The sequence below is a fragment of the Moschus berezovskii genome, chromosome 11 (assembly GCF_049115385.1).
Source record: "Moschus berezovskii isolate FMDL1 chromosome 11, NW_MosBer_1.0, whole genome shotgun sequence".
Taxonomy (NCBI): Eukaryota; Metazoa; Chordata; class Mammalia; order Artiodactyla; family Moschidae; genus Moschus; species Moschus berezovskii.
This window is the reverse complement of record NC_142470.1, coordinates 29,185,797-29,202,074: the sequence shown is the minus strand read 5'-3', so window position 1 is coordinate 29,202,074 and position 16,278 is coordinate 29,185,797. Positions and strand designations below refer to the sequence as shown.

General features: G+C 39.3%; 1 protein-coding gene across 1 annotated transcript in view; it reads right to left on the bottom strand.

Moving 5' to 3' along the window:
• Window positions 1–16,278, bottom strand: part of TDRD15 (tudor domain containing 15) — a 117,271-nt gene that overhangs the window by 9,830 nt on the left and 91,163 nt on the right. Inside the window, exons 2-4 of the mRNA XM_088841775.1 lie at window positions 14,583–14,639; window positions 6,921–6,993; window positions 4,597–4,664 (exon numbers count right to left, since the gene is read on the bottom strand). Of these exons, the coding sequence (XP_088697901.1) occupies window positions 4,597–4,664; window positions 6,921–6,993; window positions 14,583–14,639 (198 nt within the window). The remainder of the gene's footprint in view (window positions 1–4,596; window positions 4,665–6,920; window positions 6,994–14,582; window positions 14,640–16,278) is intronic.

The window sequence follows — 16,278 nt, the reverse complement described above, 5'->3', positions numbered from 1 at the left end:
AATAATGAATGATTAAATTGATAAAACTAATAACTAAATAAATAAATCATTGTACTCTTTATAATGTGGATGGGCCTCATCTAAGCACAGAAGGCCTTAAGAACAAAAACTGAGTTTCCAAGGAATAGAAGGAACTCTACCCAGGACTGCAACAGAGACTGAGTTAAAATTACTTAAAATTTACTGAGAAAGTAGATCTTAATCATTCTCATCATAGGAAAAGAAAAAAAGAAAAGTATCCACTGAGGTGATGGATGTGTTGATTGTGATATTTCACAATATACACATATGTCAAATCATCAGATTGTACATTTTAAATATACACAATTTGTCACTTATACCTCAGTGAGCTGTAAAAATAAATACAGATGTGAGAGAAAGGGAGTTGGGGGAGAATTTTTTTTAAAAAGAGGACTGCAACACAGAAACCCTGTCTGAGCTTCTAGTCTGCTGCCCTGTGGAACTAGGACTCATGATCTGCAACATCAACTTTTATCTGAATTTGCAGCCCACCAACCTGCCCCACAAATTTCAGCCTTGCCAGACCCTACAATCAAATAAGCCAATTTTTAGAAGGCTACACATAGATCTATAGCTCTTGCCAGGCTTAGGTCTTTCAAGACTTTAAAATCTTGTTTCTACAGGATGCCAATCCAAGTTTAATTTTTATGCTTGATCATACTGAAAAAACTTCCCAGACAGGATAGAGGCAGAAATAAAAGGTGTGAGGGAGAACCTTCCACAACCTTCCCCAGTGGAACATTCACCAAGTGAAGATGACCCATACTCCTTCCATCCGGGGAGAATTCTGGGCTGTAATCCTGGGGTCCACAAATGAGGCAACCTCTGCTGCATCCACAGGGGTTTTCTCAAGACATATCCAGCTCACACACTGCCCTCTGTGAAGGCATGTTATTTCCTTCTCTATCCTGGATGTTGTGTGTTAAGTCATTTCAGTCGTGTCCAACTCCCTTGCGACCCTATAGACTATAGCCCTCCAGGCTCCACTGTCCATGGGATTTTCCATGCAAGAATACTGGAATGGGTTACTCTGCCCTCCTCCAGGGAATCTTCCTGACCCAGGGATCAAAACCACATCTCTGGACACTGCCATGACCTGAATGTTTCAGTTCAGTTCAGTTCAATTCAGTCGCTCAGTTGTGTCCGACTCTCCGCGACCCTATGAATCACAGCACGCCAGGCCTCCCTGTCCATCACCAACTCTCAGAGTTCACTCAAACTCATGTCCACAGAGTCGGTGATGCCATCCAACCATCTCATTCTCTGTCGTCCCCTTCTTCTCCCGCCCCCAACCTTTCCCAGCATCAGAGTCTTTTCCAGTGAGTTCAGTTCAGTTCAGTTCAGTCAATCTGTCGTGTCCGACTCTCCGCGACCCCATGAATCACAGCACGCCAGGCCTCCCTGTCCATCACCAACTCCCGGAGTTCACTCAAATTCATGTCCACAGAGTTGGTGATTCCATCCAGCCATCTCATTCTCTGTCGTCCCCTTCTCCTCCTGCCCCCAACCTTTCCCAGCATCAGAGTCTTTTCCAGTGAGTCAACTCGTCACATGAGGTGGCCAAAGTATTGCAGTTTCAGCTTTAGCATCAGTCCTTCCAATGAACACCCAAGATCGATCTCCTTTAGAATGGACTGGTTGGATCTCCTTGCAGTACAAGGGACTCTCAAGAGTCTTCTCCAACACCACAGTTCAAAAACATCAATTCTTCGGCGATCAGCTTTCTTCACAGTCCAACTCTCACATCCATACATGACCACGGGAAAAACCATAGCCTTGACCAGACGGACCTTGGTTGGCAAAGTAATGTCTCTGCTTTTTAATATACTATCAAGGTTGGTCATAACTTTCCTTCCAAGGAGTAAGCGTCTTTTAATTTCATGGGTCTCCCCAAATTCATATGTAGAAACCCTAATCCCTTAAGATGATGAAAACAGTAGGTGAGACCTTTGGGAGGTGATTAGGTCATGAGAGTAGAGCCCTCATGAATGAAATTAGCATTATGAGAGATGCTATAGGGCTCCCTAGCCCCTTCCCCCCATGTGAGGATACAATGAGAAGCCTGTGACCCCAAACAGGGCTCTTATAAAACTCTGTTCCGTTCCGTCGCTCAGTCGTGTCCGACTCTATGCAACCCCGTGGACTGTAGCCTACCAGGCTTCTCCGCCCACGGGATTCTCCAGGCAAGAATACTGGAGTGGGTTACCGTTTCCTTCTCCAGGGGATCTTCCCAACCCAGGGATCGAACCCAGGTCTCCCGCATTGGAGGCAGACGCTTTAACCTCTGAGCCACCAGGGAAGCCCTGGTAGCACCCTTTTCTCAGATCTCTAGCTTCCAGAATTGTGAGAAATTTTTGTGGTTTATAAGTCACCCAGTCTGTGGCATTTTGTCATAACAATCCAAAGACAGTCACCAAGATCTCCTTATGCTTCGTGGCACTCACCACATCTTGCCCAATGCCATTAGCCACATCACTTTGCTTAAACTCTGAGGCATGGGAATTGAAATCTGCTGACCAGAGTCCAGTCGTCTTCCCAAAATAGGATAAATATGCCACTCACATTTGGAAAAACCTTATGTCTTCACTCCCGGATTCTGTTAGTCCCTCACCTTTTCCCAACTCTTTCTACAGTTCTCACTCTCAGACATCAAGGTCAAAGACATACACCTTCCCCTACTCCCCTAAAGCACTCCCACCCACTCATTCCACTCCATCCCACTGGCCTTTGTGTTGTTCTTCAAGGGGTCAAGAAAGCTCTTTTCTGCCTGAGGACCTCTATAGTCACTAGCTTCCTCCTCCGAGAATGATTTTCTCAGAATGTCTTATGCCCCTCTTCTTCCTTTTGTTAAAACTTCAGTCCAGTTGTCAGGCCTTCCCTATCTAAAAGAACATCTCCCCCCATTCTCTTAGCCTGCCTCCGTTTTCTTAAGAATATATATTTGTAAGTAAATAAATATATATGTATGTGTGCATGTTCATTGTCCATAGAACCCCATTGGGATGAAAGCTTCATAAGAGCAGCAGCTCACTTTCTCTTTTCCTCTCTCCTTTCTCCTCAAGATCTAAAGAAGTGCTTGGCATATAGTAGCATCAGTTAAATAAACTTAATAGTAATTTTATATGATTTAAAGGGTTCATCTTTTTTTCCCTCCAAATAAGTAAACCAGTATTCCTATTATTCACTACAAAATGAACCATTACTTACCCACTGGTTTTGTACTGCTGACTTTATCATTTGCCAAGTTCGCATATTTTAGGTCCTAGAAAAGTAGGTTGAAATTACCATTGGAAATATAAATAATATGAATAAAAATTGTTATATCTAGTACCTTACATAGGACTTTCTGCAGTGTGCATATTTTTTAAAAGCTCCCTGTGTGATTCTTGTGTGTCCTCCTACCTTTACCCCTCATGAAGAACAACTGCTCTAGCTACTTAGCACCTCATGTGGGCTCAGCACTGGAAGACAAAGAAATGGTGTAAGGCATAGATTTTGCCCTTGAATCACTTACTGTCTCAGTAGGGAGACAAAACATGTACTGGAAACCATCAGAATATTAAGTACTAAATTTTCCAGGAAATTATACACATGGAAGAGCATTAAGATAAACGCTGTAGGAGACAATCAGAAACAAAGAATAGCTTGGTTGCCTGTGAAGGATTCATTGTGACTATTAGACCCGATTTTTATAAAGAAGAATAAATAAAATGGAATTCTGCTCTGTCCTTTGGGAAGAAAGTTTAAACTGGCAGTTTTCTCCACTTAACATCCAGTTGCTGTTACTGTTATTTTTTCCAGTTAGGTATCTGCACATGAATAATGAACCACATTGATAGGACAAGCAGAATTTATGTAAGAGATTCTAATTACTCATTTACTTAAAATTAAGTGGCTATAACACAACTGCCTGAATTGAAGCACATGGTGGATCTGTTAATCAATCCACCCCATATGGGTATGCTTGTGTGTGTGTGTGCAGCAGCCTCTATGTATTTATCTTCTTAAACTATACTACAATGAAGTACCAGACTCCCCATCCACAGGCTGGCCACAGAAACTCTGTCCCAAACAGAAGCTCTGAATAGTGTAGTGTTTCTTTTCCAGATGCTTTAGGGGATTTCTATTTGAAAAAAAATGCAGCATTTCTAGAAGTAGAGACTTTCAAAAAAACTTTGAGGTGTATTTCTACACTCTCCCACTCCTTGGCAAATGTATGAGATCGTTGAATTTGCATTTTGGTATTAGACTCATTTCTGGTCCCCTGTTTTTCCTTTTTTTTCTCCTCCTTTAAAAATATGTTACCTGCTTTAAGTCCATATTGAAACAAGGCATGAGCAAATAAACATTTATTAATTTCTAGCATCTCCCAAATGGTTCTCAGTGTGGGCTTGGGAACAGCAGCAGCACCAGCACCTGACTTGTTAAAATTCCAAAACTCAAGCTCCACCTCAGACCTACTAAACTAGCAACTTTGGAAATAGGGCTCAATAATCTATATTTTAATCAGGATTTTCATTGATTCTGATGCAGGCTAAATGTGAGAATCACTGTCCAAAAAGATGACAGACTTACCAGTGCTGCTGGAATCATCAAAGAGGCTCTGAAAATGAGGGTACCCAGAGCTTAACGGCTGCATTAACCTTGGATAAGAATATTTGGTCATCTTAACACTTCTGAGAATTTCACCCTATCCTGTAACTTCCAATGATCATATTGCAAACAACTCCCTAGATATCCCTCGTTCAGTTCAGTCACTCAGTCGTGTCCAACTCTTTGCCACCCCAGGCACTGTAGCACGCCAGGCATCCCTGTCCATCACCAACTCCTGGAGTTTACTCAAACTCACGTCCATTGAGTCAGTGATGCCATCCAACCATCTCATCCTCTGTGGTCCCCTTCTCCTCCTGCCTTCAATTGTTCCCAGCATCAGGGTCTTTTCCAATAAGTCAGTTCTTCGCATCAGGTGGCCAAAGTATTGGAGTTTCAGCTTCAGCATCAGTCCTTCCAATGAATATTCAGGACTGATTCCCTTTAGGATTGACTGGTTTGATCTCTTTGCAGTACAGGCGGCTCTCAAGAGTCTTCTCCAACACCACAGTTCAAAAGCATCAATTCTTTGGCTCTCAGCTTTCTTTATAATCCTTTTGAAGTCCTTTGCACAGGAATTGTGAAGGAGGTTGCCATTATCTTCATTACCTCCACCAAAGGTTGGTCTCAGGTCAGCAACAGGGAGAGAACACAGCCCTGCCCATCAACAGAAAATTGGGTTAAAGATTTTCTGAGCTATTTACTTACAAATGGAAGGCTTTCTTATCTCTCCTTGCTATTCTTTGGAACTCTGCATTCAAATGGGTATATCTTTCCTTTTCTCCTTTGCTTTTTGCTTCTCTTCTTTTCACAGCTATTTGTAAGGCCTCCTCAGACAGCCATTTTGCTTTTTTGCATTTCTTTTTCTTGGGGATGGTCTTGATCCCTTTCTCCTGTACAGTGTCACGAACCTCCGTCCAGAGTTCATCAGGCACTCTGTCTATCAGATCTAGTCCCTTAAATCTATTTGTCTCTTCCACTGTATAATCATAAGGGATTTGATTTAGGTCATACCTGAATGGTCTCATGGTTTTCCCCACTTTGTTCAATTTAAGTCTGAATTTGGCAATAAGGAGTTCATGATCTGAGCCACAGTCAGCTCCTGGTCTTGTTTTTGCTAACTATATAGAGCTTCTCAGTCTTTGGCTGCAAAGAATATAATCAATCTGATTTCTGTGTTGGCCATCTGGTGATGTCCACGTGTAGAGTCTTCTCTTGTGTTTTGGAAGAGGGTGTTTGCTATGACCAGTGCGTTCTCTTGGCAAAACTCTATTAGCCTTTGCTCTGCTTCATTCCATACTCCAAGGCCAAATGTGCCTGTTACTCCAGGTGTTTCTTGACTTCCTACTTTTGCATTCCAGTCCCCTATAATGAAAAGGCCATCTTTTTTGGGTATTAGTTCTAAAAGGTCTTGTAGGTCTTCACAGAACCGTTCAACTTCCTCAGCGTTACTGGTCGGGGCATAGAGTTGGATTACTGTGATATTGAATGGTTTGCCTTGGAAATGAACAGAGATCATTCTGTTGTTTTTGAGATTGCATCCAAGCACTGCATTTTGGACTTTTATGTTCACTGTGATGGCTACTCCATTTCTTCTAAGGGATTCCTTCCCCCAGTAGTAGATATAATGGTCATCTGAGTTAAAGTCCCCCATTCCAGTCCATCTTAGTTTGTTGATTCCTACAATGTTGACATTCACGCTTGCCATCTCCTGTTTGACCACTTCCAATTTGCCTTGACTCATGGACCTAACATTCCAGTTTCCTATGCAATATTGCTCTTTACAGCATCGGACCTTGCTTCTATCACCAGTGACATCCACAACTGGGCGTTGTTTTTGCTTTGGCTCCATCCCTTCATTCTTTCTGGAGTTATTTCTCCACCGATCTCCAGTAGCATATTGGGCACTTACCAACCTGGGGAGTTCATCTTTCAGTGTCCTATCTTTTTGCCTTTTCATACTCTTCATGGGGTTCTCAAGGCAAGAATACTGAAGTGGTTTGCCATTTCCTTCTCCAGTGGACCACATTCTGTCAGACCTCTCCACCATGACCCGTCTATCTTGGGTGTCCCCACACAGCATGGCTTAGTTTAACTGAGTTAGACAAGGCTGGTCCGTGTGATCAGATTGGCTAGCTGTCTGTGATTGTGGTTTCAGTCTGTCTGCCCTCTGAAACCCTCTCTCAGTGCCTACCATCTTACTTGGGTTTCTCTTACCTTGGACATGGGGTATCTCTTCATGGCTGCTCCAGCAAAGCACAGCCACTGCTCCTTCTTGCCTTCATCGTAGGTTATCTCCTCACAGTCACCGCTCCTGACCCTGGACGTGGGATAGCTCCTGCGCCACACAGACGTCACTTCTGTGCCACACAGCTGCCACTCCTGAGGCAAGAGGAGAAAAGGAAAGATATACCCATTTGAATGCAGAGTTACAAAGAATAGCAATCAATGCAAAGAAATAGAGGAAAACAATAGAATGGGAAAGACTAGAGATCTCTTCAAGAAAATTAGAGGATTCCAAGGGAACATTTCATGCAAAGATGGGCACAATAAAGGACAGAAATGGTATGGTCCTAACAGAAGCAGAAGATATTAAGAAGAGGTGGCAAGAATACGCAGAAAAACTATACAAAAAAGATTTTCATGACCCAGATAACCATGGTGTGATCACTCACCTAGAGCCAGACATCCTGGAATGTGAAGTCACATGGGCCTTAGGAAGTATCACTATGAACAAAGCTAGCGCAGGTGATGGAATTCCAGTGGAGTTATTTCAAATCCTAAAAGATGATGCTGTGAAAGTGCTGCACTCAATATGCCAGCAAATTTGGAAAACTCAGTAGTGGCCACAGGACTGGAAAAGGTGTTTTCATTCCAATTCCAAAGAAAGGCAATGCCAAAGAATGTTCAAAGATATACCTCAAGCTCTGTTGAAATGTCAGTTTTTAACTGAGGCCATTGGCGTAAGTTTATTTTCTTTGAGAACAACTTAGACAACATTTCTGGAACTGCAACAAAGCACCCAAGTTTTCCATGGTTAATAGAAAAACTGACAACCTAGATGAGTTTTTAAATTTATCAGAACTAATGCCCCTTTCACTATTTTGAAATGAAACTCAAAGGCAATATAGCTTTCCTATGCACAATTTTAAAGTAATAAAGTATCTTATTGGTAATATAAAAGAGAAATAAACAGAAAGCAATCTATAATAAAATGACATATATTTTCATAAGTGAATGCTTGGGCATGCCCACCCCAAAACACATAAAACAAATGGCTGCATGAATGAAACCTCTACAAATACACATCTAAGCAGGAGTACTATGTTGGCAATTCAGTCATGATAAGAAGCAATGCAGTCGGTGATGGGATTTTCCAAAATGGTGAACCAACACTGTAAAATTTCAAACAAAAAAGAATGCAATTTTTCTCAATTTATATAGTGGCTACATTCCTGGAGAATTCAGTAAAGTGAAAAATGATACAAAAATAAACTTTGCTTTTATATATAAAAAATGGAGCTTACTTCTAGGCCCAAATGATTAAGAACATGGTTTCCACCTACCTGAATATCTGGTTGGTCATTCAAAACTCATGAGTCAGAGGATTACTCACTGTGAAGAACTGTACTACATATTGAAGGACAGCCCCTAAATTTTATGTGCATGCTCAGTCACTCAATCATGTCCGACTCTTTGTGACCCCATGGACTGGAGCCCACCAGGCTCCTCTCTCCATGGGATTTTCTAGGCAAGAATAGGTTGCGATTTCCTTCTCCAGTGAATCTTCCCGACCCTGGGATCTAATCCATGTCTCTTGCATCCCCTTCATTGGCAGGAGAAATGTTTACCACTGTGCCACCTGGGAAGCCCTAGTATAACTAGTTCATGCCTAGTAAGTGTCAGTGATTCTGCCTAATCATTATGATAACCACAAGTGTCTCCTATAAATTTCCAAAACACCTCTTATGAGGTAGTAACACAACCATGGAACTAGACAAAAAAAGAATTCTGTCTGAATATTCATTCATCCATCACAAATATATCACATCAACAAATACATAGTTCATATGTTTCCAGTACGGTGCTTGCTAAATGATGGGACCACATAGCTTACGTTCTCTTAGGGAACATGGAGTATACACAGTCATCATGAGACCACAAGGCAGTGCATAATCAATGTTATGCTTAAAAGAGGTATAAAAGCTACAGGAGCTTATGGAATGAGCACATCACTTCTGTGAGGAGTCAATATAAGACATCACAAAAAAATACATTTTGATTGGACATTGGAAAATGTGCAGATATAAACAAACAGAGGCAGTGAAGGGCAATCTAGGGAGAGGTTATAGTTTGAGAAAATATATCTGAAGCATATGTGGGAAAGATTCAATCAGAATCTCAGATTTCTCATGCAAGGACTCTAGGAAATCGGTGTGTTCAGGGAAATGCCTCCTGACTCTGGTTTGCTCTGTGAAAGAAGCACCTGCTTCTAAACCAGGGTGGCCAAAGACAGGCAGTAGGCTAAACCCACGAGTCACTGCTGTAAATCTTGCTATTATGAATCTTTAGGATGTCCTCAAATACACTGAAGGACTCCATAGATGCTATTGCTGGGAAATTGACCAGCACCCTCCAGCTGAAAGCTCATCTTACTAAATCAAACTGATCACATTATAGAACATCATGTTCTTTAGGGTAAGGCATCACAAACTCGTCATCATTGTGACTCTCCATATCTGGCCCTAAAGAAACGTTCACCAAAATGACTGCTAAGAACCAACAAAACAAAGTTCTCAAAGCAAAAACAATGCTGCTTTTTGAGTTTAAGAGTTTATAAATCCTCACAGTAAATATATACAGAATAGGGTTGTGACCTTAAAATATTTTTTAATGGTCTCATGTTTTAATTTGTTCAAGTGAGAATATCTCTCCTTTTCCAATGAAAGCAATGTTTTTTTTTTTTTTCAGTAAATCCAAAACATATTGATATATTTAGAGAAGGGAATACAAATCCCTAGAAATCTCATACCTCAGATATAATGATCATTAACACTTTTATGCTACTTCAAGCATAATTATGTATCTATATATATTTTTAATACCTACACATACATACTTTATGAAGGGAGACATTCTGTACATACTACAAAACTGACTTTCTTAATATAATGATATATTATGGGCATGTTTACATGTAGTTGGGCTTCCCTTGTGGCTCAGTTGGTAAAGAATCTGCCTGCAATTCGGGAGACCTGGGTTTGATCCCTGGGTTGGGAAGATCCCCTGGAGAAGGGAATGGCTACACACTCCAGTATTCTGGCCTGGAGAATTCCATGGACTGTACAGTCCATGGGATCGCAAAGAGTCAGACATGATTGAGTGACTTTCACTTTCACTTACATGTAGTTGTACAAATAATTGGGGCTTCCTTAGTGGTTCAGTGGTAATGAACCCACCTGCCAATGCAGAAGATATGGGTTTGATCCCTGGGTCGGGATTATCCCCTAGAGAAGGAAATGGCAAACCACTCTAATACTCTTGTCTGGGAAATCTGCTGGACAAAGAAGCCTGGCAGTCTATGAAGCTACAGTCCATGAAGCCACAAAGAGTCAGATGTTACTTAGTGACTAGGTCCATCTAGTCAAGGCCATGGTTTTTCCAGGAGTCATGTATGGATGTGAGAGTTGGACTATAAAGAACACTGAGCGCTGAAGAATTGATGCTTTTGAACTGTGGTGCTGGATAAGACTCTTGAGAGTCCCTTGGACTGCAAGGAGATCCAACCAGTCCATCCTAAAGGAGATCAGTCCTGAGCGTTCACTGGAAGGACTGATGTTGAAGCTGAAACTCCAATACTTTGGCCATTTGATGCAAAGAACAGACTCATCTGAAAAGACCCTGATGCTGGGAAAGATTGAAGGCAGGAGGAGAAGGGCACGACAGAGGATGAGATGGATGGATGGCATCACTGACTCAATGGACATGAGTCTGAGTAAACTCCAGGAGTTGGTGATGGACAGGGAGGTCTGGCGTCCTGCAGTCCATGGGGTCGCAAAGAGTCAGACATGACTGAGCAACTGAACTGAACTGAAACAACAACAACAACACAAATAATTAACTTATTTTGGGGACAGTTTCACAGAATTTCATTGTATGGATATAACACAATTCGTGTAACAAATCCCTGTGGATAGACGCTTAGGTAATTTTCACTTTTAGTTACTATAAGCATTGCTGCAAGTGAAAGTATTTTGCCTAAGTCTCAGCACACTTAGCAGTTATTTCTTTAGGATTCATTTCTAGAAATAGATTTGCTGGGTATAAAGTTATGCACATTTTAAACATTATTACACACTGCCAAATTGCCCTCCAAAAGCTATGTAATTTATATTTTCACAAGAGAAGTCGAGATATTTACTTGCTTATATCCAATAGTGGATATTATCAAGCCTTTAAATCTTTATTAATATGATAAGTAAAAAGTTATATCATTTTTTTTAAAGTACATCTCTGATTAGGAAGCTTTTTATTTTGTCATTTGTTTATTGGCTTTTTATACTGTAATAAATTACATTTATTTGTATTTTTTCCATTTTTTTCTCAAGTTGTTCATCTTCTTTCTATTAATTTGTAAGAATTCTTTATACATTTAAGATATTAACTCACTGTATACCATAGTAACTCTATGGTATTCCCAGTTGTACCTTGCACGTAGTAGCTACAGGAAAAGTATTAGCTGATTGAAAGAATGAATGTTACAATATATCATACAGAAATTCTAAACTTCATGAAGTCAAATTTGTGTTCTTTTCCTCAGTAGTTTGCTGTGGCACCTTTTTCACTGACTTGAAGGAAATTTTCTCTTAATAATATATTATATTAAAAATATGTATTTAATCTTTAGTTCTGCTGGATCTTCTTATGTGTAAAATGTGAAGAGAGACCAGATTTAAATTTCTTGCTAATACAGACCAATTGCTGTAAGATTTTTGACTGAATCGTCAAGATTTTCTCCATTGATTAGAAGTGCTGTTTTCATCATATATAAAATTCTAACATAAACTAGACTCTATTTATGAATGTTCTCTTTCATTTATCTATTTCTTTTCCAGTACCACATTACTCCTATTACATTTACTTCATAGTATACTTTGATGTCTGGTAGGGTAAGTTTCCCCAGGCCTTTCCTCCCAGTTTCCTGACCATCAATAATTTTTTTATCTTCCAGATGAAAGCATGAATCCATTGGTCAATATTTTTAAATTTGCAATTTAGAATGAATTAGCATTAAATTTACAGACTATTTTGGCCAAAGCTGACATCTTTACAGTAGTCTTCTACTATAGAGAATACAAAAATCAACTCCCAAAATTACTTTCTACAGCTCTGGGTGTATTCTTCATTTTAAAGTTAATTACAATAGAGTCTAATTACTATTATCATTAAATTATTATATTCATTTGACACCAAAGATTGAATATTAATTATAAAACAAATTAATTCTACATTGACATTTGTTTCAAGTTACTGGATGACAGCTTTGTTAAAATATGACACCTGGTTGAAGACAAATCCTCTAACAATTCGAATATTTGTGATCCCATAGTGCATAGGCTTCCTCACTAGAGTGAGGTCATGATGGGAACTACACTTTCAAGTACAGATGATTGTAATAACCGTGATGATAGTTAATACCACAGAGTTCTTGCAGAGTTACAGGAGGTAAAAACTAGACCATGATCTAATTAGCTGGCTCAGTCTTGCTAGAAAAATGAGGCTTATAGAAAATGTTGCCAAAATCTAGGGGAATCACATTGGGGTTTTTGGCATTTCTGTTTGCTTCAAAGTGAGACCCACCCTGCAATCCTTTTATTCCTCTCCTGTCTAAAAAGCACCCAAAACTGAGAAAAATAAGAGAAAGTCTCTAAAATACAAGTTGAATGCAAGCAACCTCTAGTCTAGGAAAATCTACCACATAAAAATGAGTACATTATGTAGTTAAAAATCCTACTGGAGAGAGAAGTCCTGGGCACTAGAATTTAGAGACTTGTGACATTTCCCACTTTAACATTCTCCTGAAGTATCCAAAAATCTCTCCACTCTCTACTTTTATCTGCAACAAATAGAGAATATGATCAAGTGACAAGTTTTATGGCACAGTCTTCAAGCTCTGCATATTGAGTTTTAGGAAATGACAAGTAGGGACACAGACAGGCAAAGTCCTAGCATCAAAAAAAAAAAGAGTCAAATATGTGAGAAGTGGCTTTTGGTTGGGGAGTAATGGAAGATAAAAATTAAGATACAGGATGATGTCAGATCATAGATGAAACTGAATCTCATTTAAAAAAATAAATAAATAAAGGAGGTTACAGTCTTTCAAGCAAAGAAATAACAGTATCCACAAAGAGCTTCTGGACATGAGACGAGAGTCAAATGGAATTAAAATATAAATGTTAAGAAGCACTACCAAATATGGATTCAACCATTCATTCATTTACTAAAAAAATATAGTTCTTGCAGGAGAATTCCGTGATGATGAAAACTGACACAGAACTTCCATGAGGTAGGAGGAGGGTCAGGGTAATGGGTAGTATAAGGTAGTATACAGGAAAATATACAGCATCATATCAGGTTTTATATCATTTTTACATCAAAAGTGACAAGCAAAATTGAATCTGATCCAAAAATTTGGGAACACAACAACTGGCTTGAGTTTTCACTTTCTCTTATGAAGGAGGATTCATGTACCAGCATGGATCTCAGAGCACACGGTACATCACTAAAACGTAAGGACACAGACCCCAAAGCTTAGGCATTCACCCATGAGGAATGGCTGTCAGGGGAAAATACAGCAGTCAAGCTCCTAATCATGAGATTTTTCTCCGTAGAATTTCTGGTTGTGGCAGATCATCTTTGCTATGTTAAATATTTATATGGCATGTAGGCATGGCTGTTTTATATGTCCACACATAAGCAATGGGTATTTCTCCAAGGGGAATAAGTCCCTTGGGACATTGAGCTGTAAGACTCTCTAGTCAAGAGTAGAGGGCTCCCCTGACACATGGCTCGTCCCTCAGAAAGCTCTGTGGCATAGACAAGGCCTGACCCTTTGAGGAGTCAGGGGAAAAGTTGAGGCTTCCCACCAGCTTCTCAGCTCCTCCCTCTCGTGAATGTCTCCTACCACTAATAACACCCTTCATGTGATTAATTAAATACAGGATAATCCATGCTTCTTAAGTATCCCCAAGGTTAACTTTTAGTTAGCCATGTCATAGCACTCATTTCATGCTTCTGTTTGTGTCACAGTCTCACTAAATCATGAATTCCAAGCACCAGGGCCTCTCACAGAGTTGACAAGGATGCATGAAAAGAAGGTGTGATTAGTTATATGGAAATGCTTAGTAAAAATCAGATTGCCAAGAGGCTCTATTTTCAGCCATTCTAACCATACTGTTCTATACTGAAAAACTGTTCTTCCTGTGAAGTTTCCACGATGTTTTCCTATTTTTCTTCTTCATAAAAGCTTATAGTTCCCTCTCTCTCAGAAGGAAATGGCAACCCACTCCAGTATTCCTGCCTGGAGAATCCCATGGACAGAGAAGCCTGATGGACTACAGACCATAGAGTCACACAGAGTCAGAAACTGAAGCGACTTAGCCACACACTCTCGGATTTGTGCCACACTTAATAGTAAGTCAAAGGGAAAATCTACTGAGCTGCAAATAACTAAAAAATGAGAATTTTTTACCCTTTTGTATCAGTTACAGTTTTGAAGTCTTAAATCTGAAGAACAGGGAGGGTAGAAATTCAAATAGGATTTCTACATTACAGTCTTGAGGCAGAATTTCTTTGGGAAATTTTGGGTTTTGTTTTTCAGGCCTTCAGGTAATTGAATAGAGCTCACCCACATTATGAGGGCAAACTCCTTTACCTGAGGTCAACTGACTATAGATATTGGTCAAATCTACCTAATACCTTCAGAACAACATCTGAACTTGTTACACCAAACAACTGGGCACCATAGCCTAGAAAAGTTGACATATAAAATTTAACCATCACACCTTCATTCTGGGGATAGCATAGAACTTTTGCTCTCAGTATAATCAAATACAAGACAAATTATATGACAAAGTTGGTTTTAGATTTAGAGTGGGAACAGAAATTCTTAAATTAAGCTGATTCTTAAATTCACATAAAAATATAAAGAATATAGAATAACCAGAATAGTTTTTCAAAAGAAGAACGAAATTGGAAAACTACACAACCGTGCATTAAAACCTCACAAAATTACAAGATCAAGACAGTGTTGAAGTGGCATAAAGACGGACATATAGATCTACAAAATAGAAAACAGAATCCAGACATAGAGTCATACATATATGCTCAACTGCATTTTGTCAAAGGTGCCATGGTAATTCAATCTGAAAGGACACTCATTTCATCAAATGGTGCTGGAAAATTGCATTTTCAGTTGGAAAAAATATGAGCCTTGATTCTTCCCTCAACACCTATGCAATAAATAACTTGAAATTGAAAACTTACAGAAGAAAAGATAGCAAAAAAATATTCATAATATCGGGGTAGTCAATGATTCCTTACAGACAGTGATACTACTCTGTATCTCACAGCAGTAGATACAGAGCATCTATTAATATGTACACAAAGTAGAATGACAGGGACATGTCATTGCCCATAGGGGACATTTCATCCATACCCATAGAATGCACAACACCAAGGGTAAACCCTAACATTGGACTATGGGTAATTTGATAGTGAACTATGGTCTTTGGGTAATTTTGATGTGTCACAGCAGGTTCATCAATTTTAACATATGCAGCACTCTGGTAGGAGATGTTGATAATGGAGGAATTTATACATGTGTGGGGGCAGGGGTATAGGAGGAGTCTTTGTACCTTTCTCTCAATTTCACTGTGAACTTAAATCTGCCCTTAAAGAGATAAAGTCTATAAAAAATATCCCCTAGATAGCATGCCAAAGTATCAGACATAAAAATGTGATAAAATGGATTTCATAAACCAAGATCTGATCTTTGAAAGACACCATCAAAAAACACAAATCACTGCCATAAATGATATCCAGAATATATTTTTAAAGATCCTATAATTTGAGAACTAAAAGACAAACTACCCAAAGTTTAAATATGGGTAAACAATGGGAAAGAAACTTAACAAAATAAGAAATATGAATGGTGAACAAGTGCATGAAAAGATACTCAGTGTGACTAGCAATAAGAAAAATATAAATGACTAGATACTACCACACACTCACTGGAATGAGGAAAATTAATATAAATATTGGTGAGGATATGGAGTAAATGAAACTCTCATGCATTACCAGTGAGAGTTTAAACAGTAAAACCATCTTGGAAAACTGTTTGGCAGTTCCTTAAAAAGTTCAATAAACATTTACTCTGCAACCAAGAAATTTCACTCCATGTACCAACTCATGAGAAATGAAAACATATATCCACATACAGACTTATACAAGAATATTCTCAGTAACTTAATTTTTAATAGTAAAAAACTAGAAACAATACAAATGTCCATCAATAGGAAAATGAGTAAATTGTGGTATATTTTTGTCATGAAGTACGTCTCAGTAATTAAATGGAAAAACCCATGTCTATCTGCAACAACACAGATG